We start from the raw sequence: 20,223 nt of genomic DNA on the forward strand, positions 1-20,223 counted from the left end.
TCAGATCGCTTCGCGGGCGAATTCAAATGGTCCTTGCCGGGCGGTCTCATTAATCTATACGTGGCTTAAGGACCGATCGAAGAAGAAAACTTCACCGAGGGAGGAATTTGAACACGAACTTCCGAAGTGACAGGAACGCGTCCTAGCAAGTAGGCTCCGGCGACACCGACTGAAACCCACTATGTGTTTGTGTTTGACGATGATTTCTCGACATGGTACTCAAGCTGGTCTTAAGCCACCAGCAAATTTAGCAAGGCCGCCTCGGAAAGCAGATTTGAATTCGCCCACGAAGCAGCCTGATTGGCTAACTTCAGTAGCTTAGAGGGAGACAACGAATTATTTTTCAAATTATTTATCAGCATGACCAAACCTCTAACTCTCATATTCCCGGTTCACGTTGTTTCCGTCCGCCTCCGTAGTGTAACGGTTAGTGTTATTAGCTGCCGTCCTCGGAGGCCCGGGTTCGATTCCCGGTACAGCTTGAAATTTAAGAATGGCAGGGGGGCTAGTGTGTGGTTGAAATGGCACATGCAGCTCAGCTTCATTGGGGGTGTGCCTGAGAAGAGCTGCACCTCCTCCGGATGAGGATACGAGTTTACTTTGTTTCTGATCATTCTGTATATTAGTTTCACAATGATCCGATTCGCAGATAGCAGGGAATATTAAATTTCCACGCGAATTAGCAACTCGAAAAACCTGCTTCACAAATTACGTTGGTAACTGTGAAGACTTGCATCACTACGTGAGCGTAGTTATAGAAATGGGTCAAATTTTGGATGTATTTACAAACTTATCCGTTAACATTCTAAGAAAATAATTATAGAAATTCGCTGAAAGAGTTTAATTTTCTATTAAATTTCGCAACCAAATTGTGTAACATCTTTCATGCAACAAAGAACGATCTACCAGAGATAAATACATATTTAAAACGGGCTCTAAATTCTTACGCCATGCATATTATTTTGCAAAATCATCATTTTAATTGATATAAAAAACTTTCAGAGGCCATCATGATCGGGATAAAATAATGGAAATGCTTAAATACATACTTGAGATGTGGTATGAGTAGTGTGCCTAAAGTTGTGGAAGGCACGGTAGACAGGTGTTGTAATTCCATATGTGCATGATCTTCGTCAGGAAGAATGAGGTGATCATTCCTTATCTTTAAGAATATGCTGAAGATTAAAACTATTGTATGATGATGATGATGATTGTTGTTGTTGTTTAAAGGGGCCTAACATCTAGGTCATCAGCCCCTAATGGTACGAGGTGAACGACATGATAAGATAATTAAAATTTTAAAATTATCCTCTGACTAGAATTTAAAACAAATAATGATGAACAATGATAAACTATTATATAGGAGAGGTTCTATGATCCGAAGTTTTAGTACGCAATCTGTTACAGGGTGGACAGTTCATCCTCACGTTGGTGGATGAATATGCTGTAACTTTGACTGTCTTCATCCTGGGCTGCGTGGAGATGGCGGCACTCGCCTGGCTTTATGGTGAGTCAATGACTTAACATCATTTGAAAGTACTAACCCTGAAATTCTTTACGAACTGCAGTACTCTTACCCTTACGGTTTCATCTTCCCTTACGGAACAAAAACCTTAAAAATCCTATAATTTTACTTACATGCCATTGCTTCTTAGGAAGTGATACATAGAAATGACACTTACTTAAGAAATTGCATCTACATTGGACATTATATTCCTTTAGAGTCGCTTAGAAACAAATACATCCCACTGAACGCTCACCGAGAATTATATCAACAACTTTAGCTGCACAAAAATTATAAATATCATTATAGATTTCAACGTAAGCAAATCAGACTTGCGTAGACGAACGTACACTTACAATCACTTACCCAATATATTCACAAACATTTGTCCTTAGTAAGACTTTGCACTGCTGTTAAAACGCTCTGCTATCATAGAAACTGCCACAAAGATTTCTCAATTTCCCTATAATACTTCAAAATCTGCTAACTAAATAACTGCAGCGAATATAGCCTACATGTAAAATCTCTTCACTATAAGCAATTTTGTAAAAAGGAACTGGAATTCAATATGCAATCTCCTTGTGAATAATCAAAATGAACTTCAGCTCCCTGTAAACTTTGGTATTCTACCTTATCTGCTGATATACAGTACGTTCATACCTGCTCATACATATTTAGATATTACTTACTTATAGAATTAATAGCTAGTAACTGTAAAAAGTAGAATATAATTTTGATTTGACCGACCTCGATAGCTGCAGTCGCTTAAGTGCGGCCAGTATCCAGTATTCGGGAGATAGTAGGTTCGAACCCCACTGTCGGCAGCTCTGAAAATGGTTTTCCGTGGTTTCCCATTTTCACACCAGGAAAATACTGGGGCTGTACCTTAATTAAGGCCACGGCCGCTTCCTTCCCACTCCTAGTCCTCTCCTGTCCCATCGTCGCCATAAGACCTATCTGCGTCGGCGCGACGTAAAGCAAGTAGCAAAAAAAATGCTTTGTATAAGCTATATCATTATTTTTAAATCTATTGTTAATTTTTGTCATTTTTAAAAATTTTAAAAATTATAGTAATAATAATGACCAACAGTTGTGCCCGTGGTTGGTGGGAAAATCACATTACATTTCGGTGGAACCCATCATATCATTCCTGAAATTCAACGGCACGTAAGGCGGGCGTGAGTCTCCCTGTCGGCGACTTGTCGTGACGTACTCGTTTCATAGTTCTCTTTGACCCTTTTCAGTTCCTCTTTTTTTTTTGTATTTTTGCTGCTCTTACCCAAATTTGATCTCTTTTTGGTATAAGAAACCTAGTATGAAGTTTATATTAAAAAAGTACAGTCAGGTGTACAAAGCCTTTAAAACGTTGCCAGAATGATTTCCGAAATTCTGCATAGAGTTAGTTATCGGCACCTTTCTCACATGACAGCCACTGATATTTCCCTCCTTTTTATTTGTATAGGAAAAAGGTACAGAATAAAAAAGTTTGTTTGTAAATGAGATTTTAAACCAAATTTTTCATAAGCAATTTTTCTGTGAAACGAAGCTTTAGAGAAATACATCGAGTTTTATGTTTTAGGCTCTTTCTGAAAAACGTCCAGCTGAATGTTTTGAACTACATATAGCCAACATCCTACTCAACCCTTATTGTAAACTTAAATAGCAAGTTTCATGAAAACCCGCCTGTCCGCTCTCCCGTGATGATGTAACAAACAGACAAAAAATATACTAGACTCGACATAGGTCATTATTTGTCCTATTTAGGATAAAAAGCAAGTATCGGGTTAATATTACAACATAGTAAAAATATCATATATAGTTATGCTATGTGTTGCCTGTTATAAATGGAGTGCCCCACTGTTTCCGGCATAAATAAATAAATAAATAAATAAATAAATAAATAAATAAATAAATAAATAAATAAATAAATAAATAAATAAATAAATAAATAAATCTCCTCGGTATTAAACTGCATTAACCAAAATCATTTTCTGCTTTCAGGCGTAGACAACTTCTGTCAAGATATAGAATTCATGTTGGGTCATCGAGTGAGCGTGTACTGGCGTCTCTGCTGGTCCCTAGTCACCCCTGTTCTACTGCTAGTCATCCTCTTTTACAAATTCGCCAAGTTGGAACCCCTCACATACCAGGGATCCCTCTATCCTGACAGTGCCTATGGTGAGTATTGCATAACAGTATTAGATTAGTTGAGGAGTATTACTTTTCTGCTTCTATCTTTGCAGTAAATCTGAAATTTAGATCAAATGATGGAAATCTAAGACTAATGAAAATACAGTAAAAGAGTCTCCTTATATACCATGCAAGCCCCTAGGGGAATGCGGGACTCCGGATCGCGGGTTCAAACCCGTTAGTGGTAGTTGGATTTTTGTATGGTGGAAAAAAGTCTACTCCATGTCATATGATGTCGACATGTAAACGATCTCTGGAGGCACGTTTGGTATTCACTGGTCAAAATGAGTTAAAACTCAGCTAGCGATCGACCCCATTCTCTGTTATCTGGTAGCGTACAATGGAACGACACTAACCGCTACACCACAGAGGCGGACATTATTATTATTATTATTATTATTATTATTATTATTATTATTATTATTATTATTATGAAATAAATAATATCGTATGGCTTTTAGTGCCGGGATATCCCAGGACGGGTTCGGCTCGCCAGGTGCAGGTCTTTATATTTGACGCCCGTAGGCGATCTGCGCGTCATGATGAGGATGAAATGATGATGAAGACAACACATACACCCAGCCCCCGTGCCACTGGAATTAACCAATTAAGGTTAAAATCCCCGACCCGACCGGGAATCGAACCCGGCACCCTCTGAACCGATGGCCAGTACGCTGACCGTTCAGCCAACGAGTCGGATATTATTATTATTATTATTATTATTATTATTATTATTATTATTATTATTATTATTATTATTATTATTATTATTATTATTATTATTATTATTATTACGTGACCCCTGTACTGTTAGCCATACGCCCAACCGCCTTTGACCCCAGTAATTAACCTGATAGTCATTTCTATCGTAGGCTGAGTGAACCCCATAGACTAGAACTATTCCTCCATAAGTCATAGTTGCGCCTCAAGAATCCTCGGCTCACTTTCCTTCGCTAGCTGTTTAATCGCACAAACACATGCAGTTTTTCGGAAACATGGGAATGAAAAAGAACTTGGACTGACAAAGTAGTGGCCGTGTGAAAATGGAAAACCACGAAAATCCATCTTCAGAGGTGTTGACGGCGGGGTCAACTCTCCACCGTTAAGCTAGATGACCTGTACCACGCAGCGAACTCACTTGGTTTTCAACTTCCTTACGGATAATCGGGAATGGGGAGGACGGGAAAGCGGGACGTGATAGTCGAGGGGCATTGTCACTGGTTTCTCATCAAGGTGGCCGTGGTTCTAGTCCCGGTTAATACATGGGAGAGTTTTGAAATGAAGACTCACATCCGTGTGGTTCGTACTTCACGTTAAACTGGAGCGCACGATAGCAAGAGCCATGTAAAACTATAACCTTATTTGTTTTACGGCTGATGGCACCTACGTGTACCAAGCATACAATTTACGCTTCGTTAATTGTCAGCTATTTGTCAATAATGACTTTTCTGCGAATAGTTCGCAAAAAAAGGTACTAATGAGAAGGAAAGCTTTGCTAATGAGGAACAAGTACTCAACATTTTGCACGGCCCACTTTAACCTTCGGTGATGCGGTGTTCTACAACAATACAAAAAAAAAAAAACATGAAGCAAGTCGGCAATTTTAACAAATACGAACCACGTCACCTGCGAGGAGGTGCTCTGTACGTCATTCAGTACTAGAATCAGCCTTTAATTTCCTCTACTCAGACGGTTGTGGCGCTGGCCTTCTGACCGGAACTTAGCAGGTTCCATCCTGGCTCAGTCCGGTGGTATTTGAAGATGCTCAAATACATACTTCTGTCTCGTGTCGGTAGATTTACTGGAACGTAAAAGAACTCCTGCGGGGCAAAATTCTGGCACCTCTGCGTCTCCGAAAACCGTCAAAAGTAGTTAGTGGGACGTAAAGCCAATAATAGTATTATTATTAATTTATTGTCCGACTCGTTGGCTAAATGGTCAGCGTACTGGCCTTCGGTTCAGAGGGTCCCGGGTTCAATTCCCGGCTGGGTCGGGGATTTTAACCTTAATTGGTTAATTCCAATGGCCCGGGGGCTGGGTGTTTGTGCTATCCCCAACATCCCTGCAACTCACACACCACATATAACACTATCCTCCACCACAATAATACGCAGTTACCTACACATGGCAGATGCCTCCCACCCTCATCGGAGGGTCTGCCTTACAAGGGCATTACCATTTTCCATCAGATCTTCCAAATAATTATCTTCTTATTTTTATTCTTCTTCCTTGCATTTTGCTTATTTACTTGGCAACAGCATTTTCTGTATATTTGGCCTCGTTTTACGGCCGTATGCCCATTGTGAAAGGCTGCATTCATTCTGTGGTGGTTGACACCGTGCTGTGTTGTGTGGAGAAAAGATGTGTGTATTGGGACGAACACAAAACCCCAGTCCCCGAGCCACAGGAATTAACCATACGCAGTTAAAATCCCTGGCCCGATGGGGTATCGAGCACAAAGCCCACAACCGAAAACCACTAAGGAGCCGGAATCAATTTCAGGGTACAAAATTTGATATTATAAATGCAGCGAAGAGTTTCCTAACTACCCCCTACAGTGAAGAACAGTGATATCTCTTTCTGAAACCAAACGCTCTAAATATTATGTTTTAAGTTTTGGCTTCAGCTTAAAATAATTTTATTACTCAACTAGCAAAATACCCATGCTTCACTACGGTATTATAATTAAATTTATAATTGAATGCTTAACTTTTATATATAATCCGCCATTATTATTATTATTCCGTGTCCGGTCAGCATTTCCAAAATGTAGCAACGCCGATGGCCTTGCTGTTCGCCGAAATTCGCGATCTGACTCGTTTTCTGAGAAATTACGGAAAAGTTCCTCCCATTCTTCAATCCTTCCTTCCAGCAATCGATTTCATACTTCCCGATCTAGATCCAGGTATTCCACCCGGTCAGTTGGGTCCCTAAATCTTTGCCATCTTTTCCTGTAAGCATTTTTAATATGGATCAAATCCTTGAGGAGATCTGGAGTGGTGCCGTCTTGGGTGCCTTGGCGGTACTGAAACCGCGGCCGGACTGCATTCGTAGTCATTAAGCGGCCAGGACCCGTTTCCAGCGCGGTCCGCACATTTTGACGCTCGTCCAGAACATTATTATTGTTAGGGTGGGTGATATTAGTTGAATTTAGGTTATTATTATTATGAAATGGCGTATGGCTTTTAGTGCCGGGAGTGTTCGAGGACATGTTCGGCTCGTCAGGTGCAGGTCTTTCTATTTGACGCCGTTAGGCGACCTGCACGTCATGATGAGGATGAAATGATGATGAAGACGACACATACACCCAGCCCCCGTGCCAGTGAAATTAACCAATGATGGTTAAAATTCCCGACCCTGCCGGGAATCGAACCCGGAATCCCTATGACCAAAGGCCAGCACGCTAACCATTTAGCCATGGAGCCGGACATTTTTTTACTGTTGTTGTTATTTATGTTCTGGACCCCACAGCAAGATGCAAGACCGCTACTTGGCGGTAAATTACATCTGCTGCCATTGTCATTGCTGAAAATGTGACCAGCACCATTGTCGCGCGTAGGCAAGTGCGCGGGATTTCTGACGACACGAATGATATACTTCCGTGCATAATTGACCTTATTATAGAGGTAAATATTGCACGGTCAATATCATTCCTACCGTTTATTTCAAATATATTTAAATTTTCATTTATATGCCAGGAAATTCTACTGTAATCTAACTTTAAGTTCTCCAAAGGAAAAGATTGCTCTTGAAAACGAACCCAGGAAAGATAAAAAATGATCGGTTTATGATCAGAATAAGTACCTTATGAACAGTAAAATCAATTGGTCGCAACTCCTTTTTCACCCCACCGCCGTTAAATTGATTTACCCTCCCACCCCCACCCCCCAAAAAAGAAAAGGAAGGCGTGTTTCTTTATGTTTAAAGGAAATTCCAAATACCAATGTTCATGTCTGTTACTTTCCGTTTTGAGATATGAGTATCCCCATAAAAAGAATTCACTTATTTTTCACTTCCTTTCACCCCTCCCCCCCCCCAAGTGAATTTTACGGAAAAATTCTTGTTTCCTTATTAGTAAAGGATCTTCTAAATACCAATTATCACGACTCTAACCTCTTCACTTTTTGAGATATGTGTCCTCATAAAAGGAATTCAGTTCCTTTTCACTCCCCCCCCCCCAAGCTGACTTTCCCCCCAAAATGCGTTTTTCTTTGTTTTTAAAGGAGATCCAAATACCAATGTTCACGTCTGTTACCTTCAGTTTTGAGATGTAAGTTGACCCATAAAAAGAATTCAGTTTTCACTTTCTTTCACACTCCCTCCCCCTCCCTTCATTGGATTTTCCAATAATACGTGTTCCTTTAGTCTTAAAGCACATTCCAAATACCAATTTTCACGTCTGAAAAATCTTTCGTTTTTGAGGTAACAGTATCTTCATACAAATAATTCAACTAATTGTTCAATTCCCCCCCCCCCTTAAATGGATTTTCAAAAATAAAAACACGCATTTCTTTAATTTTAAAGGAGATTCCAAAAACCAAATTCACTTTTTGAGATATCAGAGTCTAATTACAAGAATTCAAACCCATTTTCAGTCACTTTAACCCCCACCCCACCCGAGCGGTTTTCCGAAAACAAAAAATATGGGTTTCTTTATTTTTAAAAGAGATTCTAAGTACCAATTTTTACATCTGTAAACTTTTAAAGTTTTGAGATATAGATACACTCATTTTAATTATTCACCCCCCTTTTCGCCCGCCCCCCCCCATTAATTGGATTTTCCAAAAACAAAAAATACGTGTTTTCTATTTATAAAGAATACCCCAAATACCAATTTGCAGGTCTGTAATATCTTCATTTTCTGAGATTTAAGTATCCTCATTAAAGGTATTCAACCCGTTTTCCACCCTTCTTCACCCCTCTATTGGTATTTTCTGAAAACAAAAACATACATCTGTTTTTATTTTTAAAGGAGATTCTAATACCAAATTTTACATCTGTAAACTTTTAACATATTGAGATATAGGCACACTCATTTTAAAAATTCACCCCCCATTTTCACCCCCTTACCGAAGGAAAATCCAAAAATACTCCCTTAGCGAGCACCTACATTGTAATATAAATGTATCCTCAAAATTTCATTCCTTTATGTCCAGTAGTTTTGGCTCGGCGATGATGAATCTGTCAGTCAGTCAGTCAGTCAGTCAGTCAGTCAGTCAGTCAGTCAGTCAGTCAGTCAGTCAGTCAGTCAGTCAGTCAGTCAGTCAGTCAGTCAGTCAGTCAGTCAGTCATCAGGACATGTTCTTTTATATATATAGATTAGTTTCAATTAACTAATGCACTTTTCAGCACATTTTAGCATATACTCAGCGTCCTCCCAATTCTCCCTGCCCCTTGTCTTTTAGCACCCTCCTTATTAATCCACAAATTAATCCGCCCATTACGGGGAATCTCCGCTATAAACATATTCTCAGTCAGAGGTGCAAGTCATGCACTTTTCCAGTCAGTTACCTTGAGAATTTGGAAGATACTGAAACGTTGCTCTCTCTCTCTCTGTCTTAAGCTTCTCGAGAAAGCCGATAAAGACGAGACGATTATCAGGAAAGGATAAACTGAACAATGCTCTTATATCCACATTAGGTTATTGATTGGGCACTTTTTCAACCTTATGATAGCCCGAGATATTTACAGGTGGCTGCTGGAGTCAATTAAGTCCGATTTTCTAATTTAACCACGGTTTTAAGGCTGGGGGACAAACATCTTAGGAACAAATCGTATCTGTCTTCTCCGAAAGCTCCATCCAAAAAACCATTATTTATGACACCATACCACCTTATTTACGCCTGTTTTCATTTCTTTATGGTTGCAGTAATTTTGCATCTGTCTCTTGCACAGGCCAGAACAAAATGTAGCTTGCAGAGAAGTGCCAGTCTCATCATGGCTGTGGGGCTGCTGGGGTATGGGTGATACTGAGTAACGACGTTCGGAGCACATCCAGTGCGTTTCAGTGCTCTGAAACGTGCTAGTCATAGGGCTGGTTGTGCTTCAATAGCACTTTCTAGCCCGGTGAGAAAAGTAAGGGCAAACTACCTCGCTCCTCATCCTGCATAATATGCCTCATTTTGGCGCTGCCATCAGTTGTTGTGGTTTCGCTGTAACCACATAACCTTTGGTGGAACTATTTGAGGATCCAACCAGCCTTTGGGCCGATGACCTAACAGACAGACCACCATCCTGTACTCCGCTTATTCATCCTAGCTCAATTCCTTATCCATGTACGAGAAATTCCTTCATTATCTTCATAAAATCCGTAGTAAAGTCACATCACCATGGAGAGAAGAAACTCAGACGGAACAGCTATTCGTAAATAGACCTACATACCTCCGGCAACCAAGTGTTCAGCTATGCAAAGTGATTACCGATCCCAGGACAATTAAGTTTGTGCACGAAATATACCAAGCCATAAGTTGATCAGATATAGCAGACGAACTCAACAAATGTGATTATTTCATGTGCGAACTTAAGACTATATATCCTGCGATATACCCTAAGGGTGAAAAACGGCTTGTAAGTGTTCAATACACAGATTATAGAGTATAAAAATGCAAGAAAATAATTCATCGACAAAGGAAAAATACATCAGTGTGCAATATATCCTGAATAAATACATTTTCATGGTTAAGTAACTAAAGTTTTGGGATACGTGCGTTGTTTGAAAGAAAATATAGGTTTGAACGTCGAGCGGGGTGAGAATAAAGTGAATCCCCACTGGAGTTCAGTACGTATTATGTCATGCAATTCCCCTACATGCTCGCTCAGCTGCTCTCGTTCCTCAAACTGGTTCCGAAGTTGTTTCGCTTTGAGTTGACGCTAGCTGCAACAGTGTAACACCTTCTTCCTATGAACATCCCCCGCTAGCCTTAGAGGCTGCAACTGAACATAACGCAGAAAAGTTTTCCAAGTTGCAACGTACTCCCAGTAGAGATAACTGGACGGCAGAATGAAAGTTTAAAAATCATGTGGGACAACATTTAGTATTTAAATATTTATAAATAGGGGAATCGGCGCTTCATTAGCTTCATCCCAGCGGCCGTCACTGGCCAGATAAGGTGTGCTCTTTCTCTTCTGCTGCAATTGTACAAACTAACGTGTCTACAACAGTTAATGGATACTGTAATCCTTTAGCGTGTATTCCTCTAAGGATATTCATGACCTATAACAGAGATGATTGTCCGGCTCCGTGGCTAAATGGTTAGCCTGCTGGCCTTTAGTCACAGGGATTCCGGGTTCGATTCCCGGCAGGGTTGGGAATTTTAACCATAATACGTTAATTCCTCTGACACGGGGACTGGGTGTATGTGCTGTCTTCATTTTCACTTCATCCTCGTCAACAGACCTGCACCTGGCCTCTCCGGAGGCCATTACCATTATTACAGAGATTATTTTACTTTCATTGTTACCACAAAAGTAGCCTGCTTTACAGTCAATTATTTTTCTATACAAAGGTGTGTACACCCTATTTTGAGTTATGATATACAGTGTGTGACTGCCCATTACTGTTTCAGCTGCCGGATGGATCCTGTTTGCTGTTGGAATTATTGCTGTGCCTATTGGTATTGGTTATGAATTCATGAAGAGCAGGCATCTGCCATTCTTGGAGGTACGTTCTCAAGTAATATACGACTATGATTACAGAGCCATAGCGTAAGGGGAACTGAAGGGCTTGGTGCATCATGGGGATAACTCCGTTTTACCATTTTTTCAGGGGAGACAAAAACCTATTTAAAACTATCTCAAAAGTTAAGAGGGGACTTATTATTTCGTTGTACTTCATCTCACAACCACGACTAATGTGTTTCAGATGGTGAAGACGTCCTTCAAGCCGAACGAGTTGTGGAGACCGAGGAATACCAAGGATTACGAGGAATGGCTCAAATTCAAAGAGGATCGTCGCCAAGAGATGGAGCTTGTGGAGCAGAGCATGGGTCGCCGAATTCTGAGGAACTTGTGTGGTCTGGGTTGTGGTAAAGCAAAGCCCCGCGCAGCCCACTGAAGTGTTAATTTACGAGATCCTAAGCTCTGTACGGCTGCTTTAAACAAAAATAATAAGCACCAAAGTGTCAGTGTGCACCAGAGTACCTGAGACAGCAATATTCAAGTCGTACGTCGAGGAAGTAAAGCTCATTTGAATTCGCCCGCGGAGCGAACTGATTGGCTAATTTCAGCAGCTGACAAAATTACAACGACGCGAGATATCAATTTTTTTTTCAAAATATTTTTTAGTCTGACCAACCCTCTCACGCTCATATATCCAGTTCACATTATCCCCGACCACCCTGTATTCAGCCGATTCTGAAGTAGACTCTATATATAGATTTTAATTTGGAATTATCACGAGCGTACAGACCTTCAGATCTCCAGGACAGCGGCAGTAATAGGGTTGTGCGTTGTGTGTACCTGCTTGTCAGCCTGTATCAAGCTACAACAGTGTGTAAAGTGTACCTGCTTCGTTCTGCTTTGTGACCCGAGAGATTTGAGTACTATGTACTCTTAGAACAGAGAATGACTGTACGGGAAAATGAAACTAACTTCGTCGAGAAAACATATCCTAAATATGTGTTCGTAATAGTGACTTATAATCAAGCCCATCCTGAAGAAAGGAACGAGAAATGGACCAGTTCTCATCCATTTTCAAGATGCAATTAACAGTTCTTTTATCTCTAAATCTTTTAATTCCTTTTTTGATGATTTGTCGTGTGAGATTACTAATTTGTTAAAACCTTGTTCATCTGTGTTGGCAATTGTTCAGAAACCCAGAAGCAAAGCACCACATATTGCCCATGTTTATAGAAATAGTTTAAATGATGCTGGCGAGCACCATTATTTCCAAAATATCATAATAGAAACACAACTTTAACAGGTGTTTCCATTTTTACAAAGTCTCATCATTTCCTATTTGCTTACTTGGAAATTCGCTCCATCTTCCGACGGAAATATTAATTCTCGTGTATTTTTGCAGTCCCTTGATTTTGAGCAATAACACACCAGTAGCCTAGAAATGAAATCAAAATATGTTAGAAGTTAAGCCTGAAAAACGTAGAATATTGCACTCATATTTTTCCCGTATCCATATCTAACGATCAATAACCCCATACGACATATCAGCCAAATTTCGATACATAATGTCTCAAATTTCAATGTGTATATGAATTAAAATAATACGTTGTAATTTTAAAAGTAGGAAGATTAGAAAAATGTTCCGTGTGTGATCGCTGTGTGTGTCAGAAATACTCTTAGGTCACACACATATATCTATGCTATAAATATCTGTTGTAACACTTTTAAGGAGGTTTGCATAAGTGTGAACTTTATATATGTTTTTAAGTTCGTGTATAGGAATCTGGGTTTTTCAGACGCACTATTACCGACCTCTGAAGTGTTTATTGTCTGCTAAAACGAAGTTTTCTAATAATCTTTGGTCACCGTGGACTGAATAAGCTTATATGGGCTACTTAATGCATTCCCACTGATAGCTTTAAGACTGTAGATATGTAAATGAAATAAGTTATATTTATTTACAGACATATTTAATACGATTTTGTGATACTTGTTTGTGCATCAGTATTGACAATTTATTGTATATCTTGAGAAGGGAAAAGTGATATTTTTCTGTAGGTATTTGTATATATTGTTCTCTATTTCCCTTGAATCCGCTACTAAGAAAATATTCTTTTAGTTATATTTTACTGTGATACATGAAATATATAATAATTATAATGACTACTAACCGTGTATTTCAAAAGTACATAGCCGAGATCTTAATGAGTAGTAAAGCTAAGGATGTAGAAAGTGAGCTAGTTCGCCTTTCTCCATACATCTACTGTATTGTAACCTATTACAACAAATTTGTTAACAATTTCGTTACTTTTTCGCTAGTAACCTCAAAATATGTTTGTTATGTACATAAAAAGAATCGCTCTCCCAGAGAATTTGCTTCAGAACTGCCGGATCACCTTTTGGAAGGGGAGAGAACAACTCACAGAGCAGTGAAGGAGAAAGGGGCGAATTTGTTGGCTCACTGACTACTATCTAAAGTCTACCTTGTAATTTGAACAATTGTGTGGAATATAGATCACTTCCAAATAAAATACAACAAATGTTTTGAGTGTCAGTTGAAAACAGAACATGAGTTTTTCTTTGGTAATGCAAATATGTCATTAAAAAACTGCATCAAACAATTAGTCGAAGACTTTATGTCTCAGACGAAGGACTGTACGAAGGCAGCGATTGATTAATTATGTACATTCCTGTGTTGTCACAGTGTAAATTATGTTGTATGCTAAAAATCAGGGTCTCTTTGAACTATATAACAATATTTCTGTCGTTGCTTCTTGGTGACAACCACCCTTCACTTCACCTGCTGTAACAAAGGTACACAAAAAAAAGATGCATATTGTTGTACTTCAAGCATGATGAAAAAATCATCTCACGACATTTTCTATCAAGAAATACTCAAGTTAGAAGAAATATTATTCACTGGTACATTCATTTAAACAAAAGGAAACTTTATAATATATATCTGTGAGCGCAGTGTGTAACAATTTCCTGAACGTTGTAATTGTTTTATGCACCAATTCACCCAAATTTGACTCACTTCTTGAAGAACAACTAAAGATGACAATGATTGCATTTAGTAGCCAATGATATAATACTGTTCTATTCGGATTCGAATTCCGAACGTAACTTTACCTTCTCAGTTAGAAAAAAATGAGAAGAATGTAACATTCTTAGTTAAATTTTTCACGTCATCCTCATCTGTCCTATGAGTAGTAATTGTGACCTTAAAGCCCTAGAAATTAGGAAATGGATGGACTATTTTATGAATGTGGGAGAATTTACAAGATGTTTCCACGAGAAATTAGAATATGATCTTGAAATTTATTCAGAGCGTTCGGAAAAAATCCGTAGCGAGCTTTTATCTCATTATGTTCTACGTATAGTACGCGCACCTTTTCTTGAGTCCTGGTTCCCATTCGTTACTATGGAGATCCGGGCTCAAGAAAAGGTGCGCGTACTATACGAAGATTTATAATTCAGGAACAGCGTGGAAAGTACCATACCTTTTTTTTCCACAAAAATTAACTTAGTAGGTTTGAAGGACATCAGCATAAAAGTAATCAGCACAATGATTCAGTTTTAGGGAAAATGTGCGACTCCCCTATCCTCGTAAACCTTATAACTTCGGGGTCAGAAGAACAACAAAGATCAGACAAAAAAGGTGACAAGAAGATGCTATCACCGTGGTCGTTGGGTACCAGGGATATGAGCGCCAGAGTTTCGAATCTCGGTCTATAGAGTTTGAAATTTTAGCCTGAAAAATCTTATGACATAAGGAAGCTTATTCGGTCATAAATCCTGGTCAAAATCTAGAATTAGCTAGTGTAGGTCCAGTGACCCTGCAGATACCGGATATAAGCTAAAGTACCGTCCGCATGAGAACACTACGAATATGAGGTGATAATTACTTATGATAAGAACTTGTAAGGTTAGTCATCTACTTCAGGGTGTTATTAAGTAGATGTATGTGCTCTTAAAGAAGTGACTGAACAAGTATAGTACGCGCAACTTTTAGTGATACATGGACACCCTAGTGCTGAATCGATCGACCTCGGTTATCTTCGAGATTCGTATCGGCAACCTTTGAAATACAAACTGTGAATCGCTTATGCATCGCTGTGCGACATCTGGCGTACACTTTACGTACTAGTACTGTTGTTGTTTACACAGTAAAGCTAAACTATAGAATTCACGCTAGGAACAAGATTCGCATCGAAAGATGTTATATACTGTTAAATAATGCATGTGTGACACAGTTGTTGGCGTGAGATAATAAATGTTTAGAAAATTCATATCGATCGATCATATTATCGATTCAATTCAGATTTCATTATCATTCCGTTGCCAGTATAACCGGAACCGGGAGAACCCCCTCCTTACTCCTCACCCCCGTACAAAGTAATATCGCTAAAAGGTGCGCGGACTATAGGTTTTCCAGAGTATTAGCGGAATGTGCTATCTTAATGATAGCGCCATCATTCTATTTTTAAAATATCAAAATCTCATTTACTTATTTTATAACTAAATCGTGTAAAGTGAGATGTTTTTGTGCTATTCCGGCTAGACCGAACAGTAAGAACCACGGTATTCGTACTTCTTCATCAACTCATCAGCGGGTTGGTGCCTTAAATTATTCTGCAACAAAATATTTTTATCAGCACTAATTCAATGGTTGTTGGTACGTGTGTTTAAGAGCCATTCCTTATAAGTTATCATACACATCGTTTGATAAATAGAAAATTATGTGCATCTTAACTTAAAATAAATGATAAAGAGAGGCATATTTTTTAAATATAAATTGGTACAGATTTCTATATGAAGTAAAATGTACATTGCTCCTCTTAAAGGCTAGTATCATAATTGAGAACAGCTCATGTCACTGGAAATAAGTATATAGCTTTACAAAAATATTCCAATATACATATTAGTGCAGTGAAATGTTTGCTTTGGAAATTAAAAATAATTAGGTTTTAGTGGGTTAGTGGTTATGTTTGAATTTTAAGAGTTCCTTGATTTTCATGAAAATTGTGCATTGTAAAATACCTGCATTTTCCTTTCCTTTCGTACAACTTTTAAGGCAAGACAATCAGAGGAACAGCACGTTCAACAGAAGTTGGCAGCGCTGACGCCGCTGAGTGACAAAGAAAATTATACTTGCACAGTTTAAGGATAGTTATCTACTTCAGTGTGTTATGAAGTAGATATTTGTTCTTCAAGAAGTGACTGAAAACAGTAGAGGAAGCGCCCTTGTAGTGAAGGACCTAACATCACCAAGAGACTATGACATGCAGAATTTTGAAAGTATCCTTCATTTATGTCACATATTTTACATGCGAATTTTATTTTATCCTCATTGACGTCATTGGGCTCATGTTAGAGCAGCAGCAAACATTGTACATACTGCATTATTTTAATCTAAGTATGTTGGTATGTAATTGCTTTGGACAAAGTTGCAATTAGTTGGACAGTAATATCGCATCGATATTTTTTGATGGTATCTGTAGCAACAGACATGAGGCATCTACACAGGTATGTGGCAGCATATTAGGATTTCCCTTTTTCCCAAAATCGTAAAGTAACTGGAAATTTACTGTTACCAGAGTCAATTTTATTCACAAGGAGCATTTTTTACCGTAAGATTGGTTCTGTGGACACACCAATTTAGATTTTGTAGACAAGGAAACAAACGAACTTGGTAACTGATTGATTTAGATATTGCGAACTGGGTGACACACCAATTTAGGTTTAGTGCACTAAGAAACAAAGTGACTGGGTAACTCATTAATTTGTGTTTTGAGGACAAAGGAACACATGAACTATATAACACACTAATCTAGTTTATTGGACAAAGTAACAAACGAAATGTGTAAGGCACCAATTTAGTATTTATGGACACTAACTTTGTTTTTCGGGTAAATAAGATACGTTAAGTAGTCCATGATCAAACGAAACAATAACAACTGGATTCCACGAGGAAAACACCCGTATAACGTGAGGACTGTGAAAAAATAAAGATTGCCAATCGTGTCTTGTGGTCAAAGAAAACATACCAGCAATCTTCATCCTTAATACAACTGAATGTAACTTAAAAATCTTTCCAGTCTGTCGAACACACAAGCTAAATAGAAATATTGCACTATAACACACATGTAAAAATACATTATTAAACAAGGAATACAACATTCTATTAATAAATGATGTTTAGTTCTTGAAAGAACATCATCCGATTCTATCAAATTACACTCAAATATTTAGAATATTTATTTATGTTTAATACTTAGGAACTTGAAATCTGGAACTTATCTTAATTACGTCCTCCTTTGCCTCTACTCCAGCATTTACTGCGAGGTTTTCGGAAAACCGTTGCAAAACAACGTTAGCGTCCATAAAGTCTAAATTAGTGCCTTGCCCATTTTGCTTGTTTCCTTGCCATCAAATCTAAATTGGGGTGTTCCTTCTTAACAATATAATACTACTGAATCACAGATTATATCACTACAATATAGATTTCAGGAATGCCAGATAATTTTTGTAGAAAATGATATGAAGGAAGAAAAGCGTGATAAAAACTAATCCTTAAAAAGTACAAGCTTGTCATTCTGAAATGAAATCCTGATGTGCATGAAGAGAGATGTAATTCACGATTTGTATTTTTTTATAATTCTGTGAATAAAATAACGTTTGTTACAAACTTGTTTCACTGAAAAGTACACTGTCTATACCCTCCACACATTATCGGATTGATCCAAAAACACGATGTACATAAGTCCTTTACGTCACGTGACATTGTGCTACCTATAAGCTTAAGACGACTCTACCTGGACCAATGAGAACTCAACGCTAATCATTTTATCAGAACTGCATGTAAACGCAGACGCTTAACACTTAGCAGTCAAATAAGTTTAGGTGTTTACGTAACTCTACTCGTATCTATTTATCTGGAGAATTACAGGTGTATTCCTCTCTATTCTTAAGGTTAATTTTTTATACTAACTTCAAATTCCCAAAAAATATTTCACTTGAATGTAAATGTAGAATGTTTAATCATATGCACTTTTTCTTTTCACTTTTACTCTTTGTATCATTACCATTGTTCTGCAGAACTTCAGGTGCAGTGTGCTATCTATTCTTCCATTGTTCACTACCTTGTACTTCCTTTTCACGTTCTCGTAACTTCCGACTTTCAAGTCAGCTAGGAATTTTGTCTTCCTTCGTCTTCTCTTCTTCTCTCTCTCTACAGCTCCTTCCAGAACGTCATTCAACGAACTACCATTGTCTCATATTATATGTCCTAACTAGGTCTTCTGCCGTTTGGTCTCTCTTCTCATTTAACTCCTCTCTTCTTTTCCTTTCTCCTTGTTCGTAATCATATCTCTATTTCATTTTAATAATCCTTCTCCATGCACACTTCTCAAAGACTTCCAGTCTCAGCATCTCACTTTTCTTCATGGTCTAGTCCTCTGATCCGTACAACAGCATACTCCAGGTGTAACATTTAGCGAGTCGTTTCCTTAATCCTAAGCGCATTCTCCAGTAAGTCAGCAGCCTTCGTTTCTTTATGAGACTTCCGTTCCCACTCCAATCTCTGCACTTATTTCCTTTTCACATCCCCAGTCCTCTGTCATGACAATTCCAAAGTATCTGTATTCCCGCACCTTTAGTACACTTCCATTCTCTCCTCACCCTTGATTCTCATCATTTCTGTCGCCGTTCAATACATACGTATCCCGTAGTTATCACAGTATACCACACATTAAATACACCTCGACGAAGGTCTGGTTTCATTAAAAACGTTTTGAAGGAAACTTGTCTTCCCTTTGTCCTTCCTTGTGCACATACTATACATATATAACCTAGTAAGTTTTTTTCTTGCCGCTGTAGTTAAACATTATTCCTCAGACACACACTCATTCATGATACAACCATTCAGTCAATTGTCCTCAGTAGTTAGTACGGCAGGTGGCTAGATAGCAAATGAGAAAAAACATTCAAGACATTCCGCATAAATAATATACATTACCACAAAAAATACTCATTACCGCAAAAGATTTCTACCTCCAAGCACAGTCGGGGATGCATTCGTAGATTTGCATAGTATTGCTTCCAATCTCAATCAGTTATTTTTATTTCTAGACTATGTACTTGAAAACAATGTAAGTGAAGTGTTAACTTTCCCCCTAATTTATGGGCCAATGTAACAACGGATATAATCATAACACAAATGGTGAGGAGTCCTTTCATCGACATTTAAAACAACAATTTTGTGAACCCCATCCTTCTACCCACTAGTTTACAGAAGCTTTAAAACAATTGCAAAGTGAAACTTATCTTTACTTTAACACAGTGCATCACAAAAGAAAAATAAATAGCCTATACATGACCGAGAAAATCATCGTGTTGTTACTGAATTTTGGAACAAATATCAACGTGGTGAATTATCGTTACTGAAGTACGTGAAAGAAATTGCACATCGGTTCCAGCCTATTCCACTCCAGGACAAGTATTTCACCGGGGCGAGCACTGTGCTGTTAAAGGTAAGCTGTTGTACAGTTTATATTTGCGGTAGTGGTTTCTAATATGTCGCGGTAAAGATATGTGCAATTTTGTGGTAATGAAAATAGGAAGTTTTGCGGTAAAGCTAGGCTGTTTTGCGGAAATGCATTCCGCCGCGCCAGGTGACCTTCAAATTTGATAACCAGCGGCAGGGAATTCCATAATCTGTCGCTGGTCACTACAAGAATTATCTATTAACTTTATTTGTGTCAGGACGGGTAGCTTCTAGTGTATCCCCTTCACTTATAACACACATTCTAGGTTGCTCTTCCCAATTGCCATTTTATTTGAATGCATCTTCACATGTGTCCTGTGAGGAGTGCTACTAGCAAAACTGAATTATTCACATAATTAGTGCT

At 38.5% G+C, this 20,223-nt stretch overlaps 1 protein-coding gene across 1 annotated transcript in view; it reads left to right on the forward strand.

Moving 5' to 3' along the window:
• Positions 1-13,435, forward strand: part of LOC136876296 (sodium-dependent nutrient amino acid transporter 1) — a 154,303-nt gene extending 140,868 nt beyond the window's left edge. Inside the window, exons 10-13 of the mRNA XM_067150127.2 lie at positions 1,408-1,507; positions 3,506-3,682; positions 11,260-11,354; positions 11,556-13,435. Of these exons, the coding sequence (XP_067006228.2) occupies positions 1,408-1,507; positions 3,506-3,682; positions 11,260-11,354; positions 11,556-11,747 (564 nt within the window). The 3' untranslated portion in view covers positions 11,748-13,435. The remainder of the gene's footprint in view (positions 1-1,407; positions 1,508-3,505; positions 3,683-11,259; positions 11,355-11,555) is intronic.
• The last annotated feature ends 6,788 nt before the right edge of the window (positions 13,436-20,223 follow it).

This window comes from Anabrus simplex, chromosome 6 (assembly GCF_040414725.1).
Source record: "Anabrus simplex isolate iqAnaSimp1 chromosome 6, ASM4041472v1, whole genome shotgun sequence".
Classification (NCBI taxonomy): domain Eukaryota; kingdom Metazoa; phylum Arthropoda; class Insecta; order Orthoptera; family Tettigoniidae; genus Anabrus; species Anabrus simplex.